The 18,643-nt window shown below is 36.9% G+C and overlaps 1 protein-coding gene across 1 annotated transcript in view; it reads right to left on the bottom strand.

Moving 5' to 3' along the window:
• The window catches only part of ptpn22 (protein tyrosine phosphatase non-receptor type 22), a 19,950-nt gene extending 1,307 nt beyond the window's left edge, over positions 1 to 18,643 (bottom strand). The window contains exons 1-25 of the mRNA XM_044128672.1: positions 18,246 to 18,643; positions 13,583 to 13,691; positions 11,180 to 11,256; positions 10,942 to 11,037; positions 10,814 to 10,852; positions 10,646 to 10,717; positions 10,340 to 10,399; positions 9,983 to 10,125; positions 7,090 to 7,156; positions 6,917 to 6,994; positions 6,680 to 6,766; positions 5,571 to 6,129; positions 5,405 to 5,479; positions 5,173 to 5,250; positions 4,961 to 5,032; positions 4,743 to 4,870; positions 4,004 to 4,031; positions 3,771 to 3,860; positions 3,486 to 3,554; positions 3,262 to 3,395; positions 3,110 to 3,137; positions 1,593 to 1,655; positions 1,216 to 1,319; positions 1,112 to 1,142; positions 942 to 1,025 (exon numbers count right to left, since the gene is read on the bottom strand). Of these exons, the coding sequence (XP_043984607.1) occupies positions 942 to 1,025; positions 1,112 to 1,142; positions 1,216 to 1,319; positions 1,593 to 1,655; positions 3,110 to 3,137; positions 3,262 to 3,395; positions 3,486 to 3,554; positions 3,771 to 3,860; positions 4,004 to 4,031; positions 4,743 to 4,870; positions 4,961 to 5,032; positions 5,173 to 5,250; positions 5,405 to 5,479; positions 5,571 to 6,129; positions 6,680 to 6,766; positions 6,917 to 6,994; positions 7,090 to 7,156; positions 9,983 to 10,125; positions 10,340 to 10,399; positions 10,646 to 10,717; positions 10,814 to 10,852; positions 10,942 to 11,037; positions 11,180 to 11,256; positions 13,583 to 13,691; positions 18,246 to 18,347 (2,473 nt within the window). The 5' untranslated portion in view covers positions 18,348 to 18,643. The remainder of the gene's footprint in view (positions 1 to 941; positions 1,026 to 1,111; positions 1,143 to 1,215; positions 1,320 to 1,592; positions 1,656 to 3,109; positions 3,138 to 3,261; positions 3,396 to 3,485; positions 3,555 to 3,770; positions 3,861 to 4,003; positions 4,032 to 4,742; positions 4,871 to 4,960; positions 5,033 to 5,172; positions 5,251 to 5,404; positions 5,480 to 5,570; positions 6,130 to 6,679; positions 6,767 to 6,916; positions 6,995 to 7,089; positions 7,157 to 9,982; positions 10,126 to 10,339; positions 10,400 to 10,645; positions 10,718 to 10,813; positions 10,853 to 10,941; positions 11,038 to 11,179; positions 11,257 to 13,582; positions 13,692 to 18,245) is intronic.

Raw genomic sequence — 18,643 nt, 5'->3', positions numbered from 1 at the left:
CTACTGGAGACCCCTCCAGCCCACAACATCGCCATCCACAGTGACTCTTGGATGACGTAAGTTATAATGAGATTTAATGACATACTTTTTAAATGAAACTAAGTTTGCCTTAAATACATTAATCATGCATCTTACATTTTGTTGTGGCAGGACTATTTAATCATATATATTGTTTTTTTTTTCTTCACAGGACTTTTCTGTCATCTGCAGACATTATCATTGTGTCTTGAGGCGGTTGCGGCTACTGGTAACTAGCTGCTAAAATAATTTAGATAGCTAGCAAGGTTTAAGCTTTTTTATGTCCATCATAGGTAAGAGCAAATTTATTGCCAGTTGGCTGGATGATGTTCATCTAAACCATTGACATTTCTTTTGCCAAACCATACAATTTACTTGCAATTTTCTTTTGTGCATTTTTCATTATTTAGCTCTTAAATTCCATTCATAATGGAATCTTAAATCTGAGTTGTTCAAACCTGCAGAAACCCTGAAAACAAATTCCTGTGTAGAATTGAATCGCCACAGCATGATTCTGCCACCAGCATGTTTCAGCATGGAGAAGGTATGTTCGGGGTGTTTGTTTATCCTCTCAAATAGCTTTCCACTTGGAGACCAAATAGTCTCATCTGTCTAGAGCTCTTTCCTCCAGTGACCTGAAAATAATTTGCACAGATGAACTCTATTTACTTATTGCTTGAAGGTAGTTTATGCACTGGATTTTATTTAGTGGTATCAGACTAAAAGAGGCTAATTATAAATACATGGAACACTTTTTTGGAATATTTAAAAAAACATTTAAACCACAGATTTTTCTTCCATTGCAGAATTTGGCTTTCCTTTGTATTTATCCACTACATAAAATTCAAGTGAATTACATTAATGTTTGTGGTTGTAACATGACATAAATTGTATATTGAGTATAAACTGGCATATTGACTTACCAAATTTAAGCACAGGAAATGAGCTACTGTGTGAGGTGGAAGTAGCTCCAGCCTGTGTTGGAGGTGGTGGAGGAGCTGTTTTAGCTAGGAATAAAGTTTTCACACAGTTATTTTATGAGAGAAATTATTAGTTTTATTAATGACCTGAAGTACAGAATAACATTACTTACGTTTTGGTTTATGCCTAAAAAGTTTCAGGCTCTAAATAAAGAAAAGAAAGTTATTGATCTGTGCTTTAAATTATCCATAGCTTATAACATTGCTCTTGTCTTACCTTTGATCTCAACAAGCTCTTTTCATTGCTTTTGTCTGCTTTGCTTCCTGATCTGTCGCTGTTTGGGGTGGGCCTGTGGTTTATACTCTGTTGTTCCACTTGCACTGATGAACATAGAAATGGAAAGGAGATGAAGCATATTTTTGCCCAGATGTTGACATTTCATTTGATGCAATGCTCCCCCCTCATGTCTGTGAAAAAAACCTTATCCGAACTCTGAAAAGGAATCTCAGCTTCCTTAGATGTGCAGTATTTTGTGGCTGATCTACTTTTCTTGATATGTCTGAGGATCTTTTGTCATTTTGATAAATGCTTGTACAGTTATTAATACACTGCGTGAGAAAGGCTACTGTGTAGTGTGCATCAAACTGACTCACCACTTCCTCCTTCAGCTGCGACCACAGGAAGAGGAGTGAGCTGCGGAAATGCACTGAGGGGTTCTGCAGTATGAACACAATGATTAATAAAAACATCCCCTGTTGAAACACATTTATTTCCTCTAATAATAGAAATTAGCATGTAGAATGTTTAACCAGTAAAGCTTTAAACCTCTTCATACCTCCTTGTGAGAGTGACATTTAATTTTACTCTCTGCGAGTCTCCATGGTTGTACTAACAAAAGGCTTAAGTTTCTTTACTGATGAGGAAATCTGATGCAGTGACTTAAACCAGCATTAACTTGTTCTAAGCGCTTCCTTTCACTATGCAATTATATTTAATGAATAAATTATCTGATCTGCACCTGCATAGCAAAACATTAGAGTATAGCTAGCCTGAGACTTTATTATCCCAGAATTTAATTTGCGTATCCACTTCTAATTGAAACACATATTTAAAAACAAGAAATACTCAAAAGTTTGAATGTATGTGACTAGCAAACCCAAATCTGTATTTATATAGTTTAAAAAAATAAGTAGCTTGCAATTTTAAAACACACATTTTATAATCAAAAAGAATGTTTTGAGTCCACTAACACAACAACGCAATGGATGATGACGTCTCTAGTATTGCCTTTGAACCTATCACCCTTTATAGGTATGAACAGATGTCTTATTGTTTTTGACGAAACATATGTATTTTAATGTGAGAACACTTATTTTCACTCGGAAAAAGGATTCAACAAGCACATTATCTGTCAATATCTTCTAAACAGTGAATGAGTCTAAGTTTCACAAAGGAAAACAGATAGTGAGAACTGATTTGTTCTCATTATTCAACCAGGGAGTAAGCAGTCATATCATGAGGTGACTATAGGTGATGTTTGTAAGCATAAAGTTGGTCAGGTAAGTAAATATTTTATTTTACTGATATATATCTTCAGAAGCATTGTGTTCTCTCTGTGTTAGAGCCAATAAAAAGACAGAATATTTGACAACAGTTATCTGAGTTGTTTAAGTTTCCTTCAAGCACCACATGTAGCAGTAGTGTAAAGTGACATCTTAGACCCAAACAACCTGCTGTTTCCAGAAAACTAACCTATTCAGCTTGAGTGATTAAAACATAGTATAAATAGGCAAAAAAACTACAAGTAAATATCTGCAGGCCTGGGGTCCTATGCAGTAGCTTAAATTGTTAATGCTCTACATCCGAGTCACAGATCTGAGCCAACAACAAGCAGGTGGCTAACTATGTTTAACTTTTAACTGGCACGCTTTGGTGGCATAGGGGATAGTGCGACCCATGTTTGGAGGCCTTGAGTCCTCGAGGCAGCTGTTGTGGGTTCGACTACCAGACCCGACAATATTTGCAGCATGTCTTCCCCCCTCTCCTTTCCTGTCAGCCTACTTTCATGTAAGGGACACTATAGCCCTCAAAAGACCCCCTGGATGGGGTAAAAAAAAAGCTAAACTTTTAACTGCTTAAAGGCTCAGTGAGATGAAGGCAGATAACTCACCTGAACGTGAGCTTTTAGCACGGACACTCTGAGGAAAGATATTAGACATGTTAAAACTTAGGGAAGAAAAAAGAAATTTGGCTATAGGGCCCAGTGAAAACTAACCCAGAGTAATTCTATTGAACTTTATGTCATCTTGGAGTTCATATTACCTTGCTCCGGTTCATGACAGTATCCAGAAACGTCTTGGGCTGGGAGCTTCCATCCCACTCTGATGACATTCCTACCCTTGGAAGGGGCTGTGTTGACCCCATGGAAAGAGGACGTTGCATATTTCTCTCCAGAGCTGAGAGATCAGACAGAGCAGCAGTTCTTAGACAAACAACTCTTTCTGTACAAGCTGAATCGCTGTATAACAAGGGAATGAAATGCTCACTTGTTTCTGCAGGGAAGAGGAAAGATCCTGGGACTCTTTTAGCAACAGGTGATGCCAGACTGTCCTCAGCTACAAACCCAAGTATCAAAGAGTGTTTAATTCTCATTTTCTAACCATTTTTGATTAATTCTGAAATTCAAATAACATTCTATAGTATGTTTTGCACAATGTTTAAACTTTATTTTTACAAATTGGAATGTACACGTAGATTTTCCCCCCTTCTAATCAGTTCTGATAGAAGAAAAATATTGAAATTTCTTGATCTTTTATATCGGACAAGCTTACTGTGAGGAAGAGGTGGTGGAGTCATAGGGACCAGAGGTGAACTGGAATTGTGGAAATTTGCTTGATCAAATTGCATTACTGAAGTTGGAGCTATCATGAAAAAACACAAAGCTGATTATATTATTGCTCTTCTAAAAACATCAAAGCTTGCAAATGTTAAACTGAGAGGCAAAAAATGTAATTTGTCATAACAGTATTTTGTTGTGGTTATTTTATCAATCAGAACATCTTACCTGAGAGAGTCATTTTTGCTCTGAGGCTCTGCAAGAAAAAAAAAGAAAAAGCTTGCTTTCAGAAAATCTACAGAAAGATTTTCTAGACATGCAGCATAAAGGCTGGTTCATAGCTTGACTGTTAAATAAAAATCCAGTAAAAAGGGTACTAAGTCTCTCAAAGCCAGATATAAAGTAAGCAGATCCTCTTCAGTATTTGAAATACAGACTGTTCCTTAGGGTGTTTTCACACTTAATAGACCAGTAGATTTAATTTGATGGCAGATCAAAGCTGCAACATTTGCTACATTTTCATTGGGTTTTGTTCCCTTTCACATTATGATGTGTCAAACAAACCTAACCCTTTGAAAAACACCTTCCCCTCAAGAATCACTGAAGGAAACAACATAAAAACCAAAGAAGAAGAAGAGATGAGTACAACATCATTCTTCATGAAACGTAAACATGAATGAAGTGGCATCAGATTTTAGCAGTTGTGTAATTTCTCTTTTATCTTTGGTGAAAGATCATGAACCATTTCTTTCACTACCGCTAGATTCAGTTTGTTTTGATTGTATTTACCTAGCGCTATACTCTGCTTCATGCATAAATGTTGACCATTGTTGAAAGCACTGCCATCCTCTGTTTATTAAAAAAAAAAAAATTGCTTTGAGGAACAATGTTATTCTGTTCTACATCCTTTCTTCCATTAAATTCCCAGAATAATCTACATCTTCCAGTGAGAAGAATGTTTCCTCACCTTGCTTCTCACAAATGGTTTTTCCTGAATTGCATCTTCTGGAGTCAAAGTGCCCGACCACTCTGAAGACAGTCCTATTATGTCCAGGTTCACTGCCAGTGGCAGCCTTGCCTGAGTTGTGACAGGAACTGAAAAGCAAAATTTATTCATTTAAAAAGAAATTTCCAATTAAGACAATCTAACATGTGGCTATCATAGGGATGCAGTTGCAATATTACCTGGATCAGAGGCTAATTCAAATGATTCTGGGGTTCTCTCTGGAAGTGGGGGGGCAGGTGATGGAGGGCTTCCTGAGAATTTAGAAAGAGAAAGTTAAATATTTAAATAAAAATCAGTATTTGAAGTACCCAAAGAATTACTACACATTTAAGGAAAATGGTGGCAGACATCTTATGCTCTTAAAGAAAAGTTTTCATGGATGTGTTCTTACCTGCCTTCTCCCTCATTGGTTCATCAGCAGCATTTGGTGGAAAGATAATCAACAACCTTTCACATGGATCTGGCAGCTCTGTCAGACAACATTTTGTTCAACAAATGCAATCTACCAAGATTTTATGTCACTCACTTTTCAACATGTATTGCACAATCAGAGATGATCAGATTTTTAAATAGATAATGGCACCAGATATCTTTCTTTTAATGTCTAAACTGAGGAAACGAACCTTCTTCCTCAGCCAGGAAGTAGGATTCAGGGGTTCGTTTGGGTAAAGGTGGAGGCGCTTCATCATTGGCTGGCGCTTTGAAAGTAAAACAAAACACATGACTGCAATTCAACAACTCTTATCTGTTTTTTGTAAGACTAACTCATGCAAACATGTTTCTGCTTACCTGAGGTTGGAGAGCTGGGTTCCATGTTCTGGTCATTCAAGAGAAAAGAAGGTCCGTTGAAGAGCGGGCTGCATGTCCACTTGGAGTCTTCTTGTCCTTCATCCACTGGAGCCTCCTCGGATGAAGGGGAGCTCAAAGGAGTGTCAAAATAGGGATCTTCCACCATCAGACACACAGCCTCAGGCACAGCAGGTGAAGATGAAGAATTCAGTACAGAGGTGTCATCTTTGTTTGGTATGCTCTCACTCATAAACACAGCAGGGCTGGTGTGAAGCAGTTTAGGAGAGTTGGTCGGTTTCTCATGTAAGTCCTGCATAGCATTCACAGCCTCTGGTATAACGTGGAATGGGTTATATTGTTGCTGGACCCAGTGTAAGTCTTCGTATTTGTAGGGAGTTAGATTTTCTGAAGCCAGAGCCAAAGGAGAACTGTAATGTTGGAAATAACCCCTCTCTTCTTCAAGCAGGTGTTGATGGTGTGGGTTTAAGTCAAGCTCCTCACTCTCGTCAGAGAGATCATTTTCACTTGTGGCAGCAACGGCTGATTGAAGCATCGTCACCTGTTCAGATGAAAACACAGATAGTTACAAGAGGATCTTATCAAATGACCAAGTATGTACCATTTCTTTATCTTAAGCAAAAGGTCAAAATGGTTATTTACAGACTTCATGAGGTTGTACATTAATGTTATCCATCTATATGTACTGACGTAACCTTATAGTCCAAAACCCGGACCCCAGGTGCAAGGTAACCAACAAACACAACCAAGCTACAGCAGTAGTGTCGTGAGGAATTGGCCAAAACTTCAACAAATTACTGAGAAAAGCTTGTGGAATGTTAACTGGAACATGTGACTTAAGTCATACAGTTTAAAATTTAATTCAGCCAAGTACTAAGAGAATTTCTGAGAACTTCTAAATTTAAATCTGCAATTTTCCTGTATCATAAAGTTGTTTCTCCACCATTAGCACATTTCGCAGCACGTATACAAGATTATTTGACAGTGCTAAGACTTTCCTCCTGACTCTCATTGGTTGTTTTGCATGCCACTGTACATATTTTCCTTTTCAACCTGCACCTTTAGATCGATTTCTTGTTGTAGTTGCTCACCTCTGTGCTGCAACTTTGTGTCTCCATAGTTTGCAAATACCTCCGAAACAGTTCCCCAATAGTTCTGTAGACGAGCAGATATTGTTCCTGAGGGTAAACAACAAAAGCATACCGAGTTACAGCATGTGGCTTTAGAACAAAATACAGATCAATCTTTATTGCTGTAGAGAAGTGGAAATGAAGCTGACGATATTAGCCTGAAGAGAAGTTCTGCTTTCTGAAAGGTTGAGTAAATACCTTTGTTTGAACTACAGATGGCCTCTGGGTTCTCATGTCTTGAACTAAGTTATAGATGTTAAAGTCTGACGTGATCATCTGTAAGCAGGCACGCATCAAAAATACGATATATATAAAATATGTTGCTGTCCAACCAATGAAAACAACAATATTCTGACACTGCTCAGTCTTACCTGACTCCTGAGGAGGTTCCATGTATAATCAATGACACACAGGGCTCCTGTTCTTCCACAGCCAGCACTAAAATCACAACAGCAAAAGGTTTGACCAACGTCTTGCATCGGGACACAAGTGCACCCTCTCTGAATTCTATTTGTTTACAAAGATGTGAAGTTGTCTAGTTTAAAAGTTATTTAGCTTAACATCATGTTCATAAAACAACACAATGAATACTTTCATAATGCATTCATAGAAGAGCTATTAATAGATAACTGTGGCTTGCACATTTGTATCAGAATGAATCACAGGACCTTTGGAACAGTTTGTGCTTTTGACAGAAATTAATTCGCCCAACTGATAAGTGTAGGGGTGGAATGGTAAAACTTTGGATATACCACAAATGACCCATTATGGATCAATTTATCATTTCCGTCATGCAAATGTATCTGGTAACATCTTTACTGTTAAAAGATACAGTTGTTTATTATTATTGGGAAGGAAAATGACTGTAAGAATGTCAAAGCACATTTATTTGAAATTTAGAATGTTCTGTCTTTAAATGTTTACTGTTTCATATCTGAGTTTCACAACAAGAAGGATTGTTTGAATCTTTCTAGAAAAAGTTGTTTGGTTGTCTCAATAAAACCATATCTTAAGAAAGGAAGTGAAACCCTCAGTGAGTCTTACTGATATGGCACATTCTTTATTGCCAGTAAATCTTACGCTGCCACCACCTTAGAGTGTGAATCATGTAGTGCACTAACGTACATATCGATGCCGTGTGGGATCTAATTAATTTATTCCAGCACAGAACACATAGGCAGTTTACTTCCTGAATCATTCATTTTTGAAGGCCATAACTTTATGAAATCTTGAATAAATGATAAGGGTGAGTGATGAAACCACAATGCAAGTGGTGGAAATACTCAGAAGGAAAGCCCACATGTGCGTTTTAAAGTGCAGTGGGCCGTTGGTTCACCACCTACGTGCATTTCCTGTCAAAAAAGAAAGGAGGGGCCTAACAACTTAGGCCTGATGCATGAGGACATGTACCCATAAGTAACAAAACGGCATCAGTTAAACCTCTTTCTGCATCGCAAACAATGTTCACACATGAAGGTGCAAAAACTAAAAACTAAAATTAAAACAAATCAATTGTAATGTGTGTTCTTGAGTTAAGAAAATTCAAACGTCTGATGCTTGGATAAAATGCATAGAATAACTTTCAAATATTTAAAACAATAATTTAAAGCAAATAGTGATAGTAAAAAAGTGACATTTTGAAAATGTGATTGGACTGAGGTATGATCATCTCCCTGTCATTTTCAATATCTCTAAAACTAATACTACATTTGCAATAAATGCAATAAACAGACTGGCTACCCTGGACAGATCGCCAGTCCGTCGCAGGGCAACACAGAGACATACAGGACACACAATCATTCACACACACACCTAGGGAGAATTTAGAGAGACCAATTAACCTGACAGTCTTGTTTTTGGACTGTGGGAGGAAGCCGGAGAATCCGGAGAGAACCCACCATGCACAGGGAGAACATGCAAACTACATGCAGAAAGACCAGGACCTTCTTGCTGCTAAGCAACAGTTCTACCAACTGCGCCACTGTGCAGCCTATATATATATATTGCGACAGACTGGCGACCTGTCCAGGGTGTACCCCGCCTCTCGCCCGGGACGCAGCTGGAGATAGGCACCAGCAACCCTCCCGACACCATTAGGGACAAAGGGTGTTCAGAAAATGGATGGATGGATGGAGATATATATATATATATATTGTCACATACAATAAAACACATATTGTATGTGACACTCCGTTGAACTTTATGCAATTTCTTTTTGAATGCCATAGCAAGAACCCCATAAGAGCTGTAACAATCCCACATACTGTAGAAGCTTTGTCTGTGACTAAGGAAGTTGTCATAGCCATAGACATTTTTTCTAGATTATTTTATGATTAACATTCATTCAAGAAATTTGGAGTTCTCAAACTTTTATCTTCAATAAAAAAACATCAAAGCAAAAAGTAAATTGCTCTATTTAGAGCAGGCAGTTAATTATACACCCTTTATCCCAATGCATGTACATTATACAAACTAAAAGGTGAACTTTATTTAAACATATAGGAGACATTTCTAGATGTTTGTGTAGCAGAATAAGAAATCAGCTTAATATTAATATTGCAATTATGAAGTTTCTGTGCTTAATTCTTTGAAACCCCCATGTTCTACGTAATGTATCTAATCCTTTACTGTTTTACGTATCATCAAAACAGCCTTATGTGTGTGATTAAGTTATTCATCATAAAATGTATTTTTATCTCTGAGTGGTGAGTACACTGTGAGTTATCTGCATGACTAGTAATGGGTAGCTTTTGGGGAATTCACGATGAGAATAGAAGGGTTCCAAGTATGCAACCTTGTGGTCCACCAAGTTGTCTCATTTACCAGTGCTGAAAATGTGGGGTGAGTAAGTGTTTTTTTTTGTTTTTTTTTTTCTTGAAAACCCAAAAATAATGTTTTTATCAGTTTAACAATGTGCCATTTGATTATCTGATTAAGAAGTCTAGAATTACCATTAGCATTATTCTGAAAACACAAAGAAAAAAATTGTTCCTTGTTAAGAAGTTTTTATGGTTTGATTTTTGATTTTGTACTTGAATATTACTTTGTTTGTGGTTTAATTGATAAGCTAAATATCTACACCGGGGTTATTTCTTCAGAAACAGAGAAAAGTCAAATTGTTTAGGAAATGATTATTGCTTACATAATCAACAACATATTTGCCATTTATCTTTTTCAGACAAATAAATGAATATTTGTTAAAAGAAAAAGTCTTTGCTCATATAATAATGTGTAACATTCCCATGTACTAGTAAAGCTTCTGACCTGCAGTGGATGCATATGGGGATGTCGTCATGCGCCTGGTAACAGCGCATTTCATGCAGCATGTCCAGAATGGGTGGGATGGTGTCTGGTACGCCGTGATCTGGCCAGTTGATGTAATGCAGCTGTTTCAATGTTCGGCTACACTGAAAAATAGAAAATTGAAATGTTTGGGATTAGTTCATCCCAAATTTTATGTCTAATGTTTTTGTTTGCAAACCTAACATTTGAATAACTCGGTTTGGTTTGAGGTTACAGTCTGTGTTTTCAGTCATTGTGGCTGTCAACAAACCAGTTCCTTATCTCCTTTTTGTCTCAGAAAAAAATGTCACGAGGGCTACTTTCAACGGTAATGCTTACGTTGCGATAAGTCAACCTTAACGTCCTTGTCACATAGTCTCCTTTACTTTCCTCAGAATTCTGGAAAAAAGTGAAGAAAAAAACACTTAAGATTGCTGATTATTAAAAACTGCTAAATAATAAGATACAAAAGAAAAAAGAATTAGTTATTTTGTTCATGTTTTTAGGTTTATATTGTTCAAACGTTCCATGGCGTGCTGTGGGTGTCGGATGTGAATAACTGGAAAACTGGAATGTCAATTTTAAAACAGTTATAGGAAACTGTCTGAGTGGGAAGTGTGACAAAGCGATACAAAAATTACTCACACAGTGGACAGTAAAAGCCTCGCACACAAAAGTATCCTCTTGATTTTGTGGCCAGTACACTTCACACTTTTTCTAAAAGAAAGAAAGAAACAAAGATTTACTTCTGAAATGTTTTCATTTTAAATTCATGAGAATTTAAAATTTGTGTTATGTGGAAGTCATTGTTACCTTTCCCATTTCAAATTCTCGACAGGACATGACAATAACCTGAGGAATGAAGGAAAACGAAAGGAGTTCAACAGGATCATAACAGAAACGACGTTTTGACAACTGCAGCAAATGACAAGCCGACCAACATTTATGTTATATTCCCAAATCATCCGTAGAAAGTCCACCAATGTGTGTGGAAGCGGACCCTGAGTAGCAATATACGCCCTGGTTCCTGAAATTCCCTGCAAGCAGAGCACAGCACACAGGCAAAGGATGTTGTTGATTATACTACGTAGCTATAGTTATTATTAGCAGATGCACTGCTTCTCATATCAAATGAGTAGTAGAACTACTTACTGAGAAAACAAGGTACATTTAATTTACCTTAATATAACTTGCATTGATGTAGTCGGAGTCTTTTTTGGATGTGGTGAGAGTGAGCTTCACTCGGGTGTGGTCAACTAGAAGAGGAGAAACGTGCAGTCAAAGTGCCATCAATGTAAAATTTCAATGATTGCATAAGCTTTCATTTTCCTGTTGAAAAACAGAGCAAAAAACTAAATTACATCAAACACAGAAGTGTAAAGATAAAATGCATACATGTAATTTTACAGATGCACCATTCATAACAGTCAAAAAGCAAAGTAGAAAACTGCCAAGATGAATCTAACATGTATTTTGTTGTATACCACCTTTCCTGACTTTTAAAGTTTCTACAAACACTCCAAACAAATTTCAGCTACAATATACTATCACCTTCCCTCTAGACATGGAAATGTGATGAAAAAGTCAAGGGTAAAATGACGTCCACAGAAAGATTTTATTGATGTCAAAAAGTGGTTGGAAAGTAGTTGGGGTTGATCACACGAGTGAAACAGCCATGAATCTTTATGTCTTTGTCAATGTGTGGGCTTACTGAAAGCAAGGTGTTTTCAGTAAAAACACCTAGGAGAAAAACAAAACAAAAACCTAAAAAGATGTCAACAGATGTCCAGTGTTTTCAGAGAAATGACAAAACAGTTAAGCACCGTGAAGCAATCAGATGGAAAATGATTTGGCAGAAACCCAGCGAACAATATTTAAATCATTGGATGCAAAAGAGACATCTGGATTGAACTAAAGAGGGTGTAACTGTTAAGTTTGAGGGAAGATTTTACAAGCCAATGTCACAGTTGAGTGTGTGTCATTCATTTGCAACAGAGGATACCTCATACACCCAATAGGCAGGATTATCACCACTTAATTGTGGTAAACTTACTGTGGCTTAATGTGGAAACCAATGTGGATGTGATGACAGACAGAAATGGTAGGAAAAGTTTGCCCCACATGTCAGAATGTTTCACAATACATGCTTAAGTGAAGACTCCAAAACACCATCAAGCCGAAATGCTTTGGTCTACTAATAAAATTGCTTCTTAGTACTTCTAGCATTGCTGTAGTCTTCACCTTTGTAGGTATTTTATCTTCTCCATTCACCTTGGGATTCTGTGAAGTTGTGCCAGAAACATTTTAAATTTCACAAAATGCAAAAGCCAGCAAGACAAACTCAATTCAACTGTATTGTGCTGGTAGTCTAATGCCCTTAAGAGGTGTCGCCTCCATCTGATTACATTTTTGATTGTTTTTTTCCTGCTATTTGAGTCAGGCAACGTGGTATACAACTAATACAGTCTTTGCCCATAGCACTCAATCCATTGCTGATTAATGTGAAAAAATATGTTTTCTTTTTGTCACATTAAAATGTTTCAGATCATAGTAATATTAAAATGATCTATAAAGGGCAACATCTATCCAAAACTCTGTGAAAATAAATGTGTTCCCCCTTGTTACATTATGAATGAAATGTTTGCAACCAAATGTTCCAGGAAGCTGAGTTGAGTAATCAAAGTAAAATCGAAGTATAGCTGTAAAATGTTTTTAAAAGAATTTAGAAATGCAGAGTAGCAACAAATTATGACTATTTTACTGTGTTTACAATATACAACTGTATTATGAACCCTCTAAAGTCAAAGTAAGTGTAGTCTTTATTTGATGAATGAAGCCTATAATGACATGTAGTGTCCCATCGTTTTCTAAATACTAATGATTCATGGTTATTAATGATTATTGTTATTTTTATTTTTGACTCAGACTATAAACCGAAAGCCTAAAATATTACTTTGCATAAAGTATTTGCTTTAAATTGGATTACAATTTAACATAAAATATGGAGTTGTAGATTATTTAAAATGAAATTACTTTCTTCAAACAATTTGAAATCTTAACGATTTTCCCTCCTCAACACACAGATTCCTTGTTCCTGGAAAATGTTAAAATCTCTGTGTAACAACAATGAAGCAAAAACAGAAAAAAAAATCTATGAAGTAAAATACTTTTCCTCCACTTGGCTTAGCATACCACCCTGAATGCATCGGGTATAGCAGCAACATAATGGAAACCCTCAATTTCTCATTGACATCTTGCAGGTTGTTATTACTGCTTTGGCAGAATTAAAGTGTTCTTTTATGAAACATTTTTCCCACCCAATAGCTTGAAAAAGAAAAAATGTGTCATGTGCACACAGTGTTAATCATTTATCTATTCAGTAACACTAGCATTATAAAATTGTTCTCAGCATTACTACAAATGCTGAGAACTACTACAAAAATGTGAACATACAGCTCACATTTTTGATCAACTGTGAGCTGTATCATCAAACTGACAGAATCATCATTTGGTGTTGACACCATTTGTATAATCATGTATGCCAACCACAGTTTTCACAGGTTTGCACTGAGGCCAACTTACAGGGAACAATGTCTTTGTATCGATTCTTCTTGATGTTTTCTTGTTTTTCTGCAGTCTTGGTGGAGAAAACCTTGTCAATGCGATACTTTGTTGACTGGTTTTTCAGCCTCTGAAAAACAAAAGATTTTTTTACAATGTACATTTTTAACTACGATGCTGTCATTTCTCCTCTGGCAGTATAAATGTCACTGGGCTTTTTTTTTCTATTTCTATATATAACCACAATGGAACAAACACACCATGAACAAGATATCTATTACAAAGAATCATTTAAGCTGCAGCTTGAAGCTTCCTTTTTTCATATTTTTTCTCAGCTGAGGAGGGTTTCTTATAAAATCAGATATGAAAAATATAAATTTAGCAAGAACAGCATTTACAGTGCAAAAATATTATATTTTAATATACTTGCATTTTCTACAGCATTTCCTGGTATTTACTGAATGTTTTAGATGTTGCAACAAAAGTTTTCAATGGAAGGTTTTGTACATTACAGAACCTTATGTCTTGATGAGTAAACACCACCATTTTGCTATAATAAAAATTCAAAAATTAAGCCTTTTCATATTCATGCTTCTTGTTGTCCTCTTTAAAACAATAAATTGGCCACATTATGCTACATTATATAACATTAATGATAGAAGAAGATAGAGAAACTGACGGCTGTAAATGCATGTGAAATGGGCCGAAGAATAATCCATACCTATGTAGTTTAACAGAATTTCATTGCATAAGATAATTTTCACCACAAGAAGTGAAAAGTGGCAAATGCATACAATGTTTATGTAATTTGCAAATACCTGATTTACAAAAAATGACAATCTGCTCCCTTTCTAAAAGATTGGTTCCAGCAACCACCCCGTCTGCCATGTTAAACTCCAACCTCATTGGTGTCTTTCAGTTTTACAAAGGACGTCACGTTCTTACTCACTGTTTTAGTGATTTTGTATACACTGTAGTGTGTTTCATTGGGCAGAGATTTCAAGCAAAGGCCAAGGTCTGCAGCATTCCACCAATCCATTTTAAAATGTGCCATATGAATGCTTCATTTTGTGTTATTTCAAAAGATAGAACTCCAAGATCGCTTGATTAAATGGTTCCCAACCAGATCATATATAAAGGCCATCATGTATTCTAAAGAAATCTTAATCCAGGTCTAAATACTGCTTATTGATTTGGTATCCATGTTCTAACCAGTGGTTGAAATTTACCTACTTTAAACATTTTACATTGACAGCTGTTGCAGGAAAGCAGTACAGACAGCTTCCTAGACACTCTTCATAAAATATAACATTGTGCGCTAAGTTTGTGAAGAGAGCAACTTTTCTTTTTTATTTTAACAATTTTTTCTGTTCTAGTGGCCTTCGTTTGATGGTGAAAGAAAGCAGAGTAATGTTAATGAATCATGTGATACACAATCACAATACATGATAATGACTAAATGTAAACTATTTTATTGCATGTGCACTGTACTGATTTTAATAAACTACTGGGAAAAAATGCAAACTGAAGTATAATTAAATACCTCTTATGAATTGACTCATATTTGTATTTAGGGAAAACAAAAACATCTTGATTGAGGCATCCCTAATTTACTAATTTACTACTCTTATTTTAAGGTAAGAAATTCAAGATAAAAATGTATGTCAAATGACTCTTCAAGAATGTTGTTTTTTCTGTCTTCTGTCTCCTAAAGTCCATCAAGTAAGCCTGTAAATTACTAATGTTCACTGAGTGTTTCCTGTCAGACCGAAGGGAAAGTCATTAAATCTGCCTTATTTTTTTAACATTTAAAAAATTGCAGTGGATTTAGAGATGCAAATTTACTGCACATGTTTGCCACTAGCACAAAATTGGCACACGTCCTGCTCAAACTTCAACAGCCGGACAGTAACAGTACTTAATCTCATGCTACACTTTTAAGGTCCTGTAACTGCACTAATGAAGACTCACACACCCTAACCCTAACTGCCACGGAAGCATAGTCAAGCCTATTGTTTGATTGAACTAGGTAATAATTATTTGACTATTGAGGGAGACTCATCACCACATATAAAGCATTGTACTTTTTGCCCTAGATAGTCAGGTGACTATGTATACAACATGTAAAACATACATGTATCATAAAAGAAACACAGGGGGTGTCCAGACTTACTGTGTCACAAAATGTATGTCATTTTGTGGCATCTGAACCCGGACTTAAACTGTTTTCATATACTTATATATGTTTTAAGACATACAGCATACAGAGGAAAGCAACACAAACACTCATGCTGCAAAACTTTTGATTTTGAAGACAATCGTCCCCTATTTCTTAAAAGGGAAGTCACACCAGTATTTTGAGAGACTGGCTAAATGAGATGCCAAACACATTTAGAGGCCATGTGAGTTTGCTGTAGCCTCAAAATATGGATTTCTGCTGCATTATGCTCCATGCGATCAGGTTGTTATTTAAATATCTGTGCAACTGGGAGGACACTGGTTTTTAATTGCATGCTTAAAAGGTTTTGCACTCATCCACAGGAGATCTTGGTATGCAAGAATAGCAAAGAGGAGGTGTAGCAGTGCAGATGTATTTCAGACGCAAAATTTTTAACCTTCTCTTTCTGCTACTTTTTCATCTAATGACCAAATTAACAGCATAAGAATTATCTTTAACTTACAGGATACGGACTTTTTCAAACATACTGAAATAATAAGCAAGCACAGAGAAAGGGAGAGATACAAAAAATGCAAATGCACCTTGATTACACAAGATATTCTAAGTGCTCTCGCCCTCATAATTATTCACCGTTTTAAGACATGGTCTTTTAAAAATTAAAATAGGTGATAGGGGACACTTCCTTTTGGAGGTTTTACCAACAACTAATCCACTTTTAATTTATTTCCACTATCTCTTGTGAAGTGTGAATGTGGACAACGTTGTATGTGCGGTTTCTATGCCAGGTTGAATGCAACTCAGTTTCATGTTCAGCTGCCTTGCATATTCAAATTATTTGAAGGGCTATGAAGACAATTGTAACTTGTTTCTTCCTTGTAGCTTTGTTGTAGGCTACTTTCCACTTTATTGGGCACATTCAATTACTTTCTGAGACAGATAGTGACTTAGCCTCACATGCAGTTTAATGCATTAAGGTGTGTGGATGTGGAGGATAGCTGAAGTAGCTTCTGCAGTTAAAATTATGTTACACAGACAACATCTCTGAATACAACATATGAGCTAATGCAGTCCTTTCAGCTAAAAACAGGAAATTAAGGCTAGAATTTGCACAGGGTTACCATCATCTAACAGTAACAGATTAGAAAAATTTTGCCTGCTCCATTGATTTTGAATTGTAGCTGAAGTGCTGAGAGGGTAGTGTCAGAATTTAGCAAAAACAATATGAAAGCATAAATCCATCCTGTGTTGTGTCAACAGCTCAGGCTTGCGGTGTTGGTCTAAAGGTGTGGGGGATGGTTTCTTTACACACTTAGTGCCTATTAGTATTAATAGAACATAATTTAAATGCAACAACCTGCATCAATTTATCTATTGTCTGAAATCATGTGAAACTGGTTTCTTGATAATAACAATAAATTTACTCCATCGTACCCAGATCTCAACCCTAAAAGCACATTTGGAATGTGGTGGAACAGGAAATTTGCATGTAGGTGTTCAATATAGATAAAAATTTATAACCGATTGTTGAATCTTTGCAAGAAGAATAAAGACAAATCTGAAGGCAAAAGTAGGCCCGACATGACTTTAGCAATGCCAGTGTATGATCACTGACCACTTTGTAGCTTCTTTATGGCTACAGCTAGCAACTTTGGACATCTCCCAACCTTGAAGAAAACACATTTTCTGTATTTCATTGGCTTTTTATAACATTTCTATGACAAATATGGTAATATTTCAAATAAAATAACCCATAAAAGCACCAAAAACAGTGAGACTCAAAGTTTAAAGGCAGAGGATTGGAGTCAATTTTCATATGATGCACTACAGATGAAATGAGTGTCTTGATGCCAGCTGATAACTTCCACCCTTGACCGAGTGACACTCCGGATTAAGGCCCGTCCGTGCTGATGGGACTCTCTGAGACACTGTTCCTTTTGTTCAGAGGGCTTGGCAGTCAGCTTAAGAGTCTGTTGAAAGACTTGCAGACCGTCTGTGACTAAAAACAACACAGAGTCCGTTTTGTCCTTTAAGGAAGTGATGAAACAGGGGAGTCTAGATGGACGGCAGAGGGGCAGCATGGGAACCAAACAGTGCTGTCCTCAGGCTGTCAGTCATCAATGGCAGCTTGCCACAAGATGTCAAACATGAACTCCAACACCATTAACTGCGTGTGTGTGGACATTTGGTTGCCACAGTTGTTTGTCTTTGTACTTTAAAGTGGTGAAGACATGATTCTTCCTCACTGATTTCTCGTCAGTGTCTTGCGTGATCGCAAAGAGGAAGCATTAAAGTGCCTAGGAAACTGTTGGTACTTTTTGCTGAATATGACAACTTAGAAACTTTCGTTTTCATTTAGATTTTGTCTGTTCTCTCAATAACAGAACACTTTACTTCTTTACATGGTTCCATCATAGATAAGGAAAGTTGTAGGTGAAACAGAGGAATTCATCATGGATTCCTGTTTAAAGCAGAACTTTAATGCTTGAACTGTTACAGCTGACTCACCGCAAACTCCCCAGCAATACAATTTGGTGCCCCCTCATCCGCAGCCTCCTGACTCTCCAGCTGGGTCAGGATGCTTCTCAGAATCCAGGCCTGCTGCTCCATGATTGGCTGTTCGCTGCCTGGAATAAGGTTTCTTTCACAGGCATGTCAGATCACAAAGGTCCCTGTCCACGGATCATGGTGTTGTCTTGTAGTAATGGTGGCACTGCAGTGCACTTCTCTATTGCGACTCTTACACCAAGGAACTGCTGTGACGGAACATATGAAGTGTCACAGAGGAAGCAAAAGTCAGCTTACAGGTTCTGTGGTGAGATTAAACAGACTGACGCGCCCCCTGGTTGTCTCTCACTGGGTCCTAAAGTCACTCTGCGTTCAAGTGCTACCATGGAACTGGGAGT

This window comes from Gambusia affinis, linkage group LG01 (genome assembly GCF_019740435.1).
Source record: "Gambusia affinis linkage group LG01, SWU_Gaff_1.0, whole genome shotgun sequence".
Taxonomy (NCBI): domain Eukaryota; kingdom Metazoa; phylum Chordata; class Actinopteri; order Cyprinodontiformes; family Poeciliidae; genus Gambusia; species Gambusia affinis.
The sequence above is the reverse complement of the archived record's forward strand: the minus strand, read 5'-3'. Positions and strand labels throughout refer to the sequence as shown.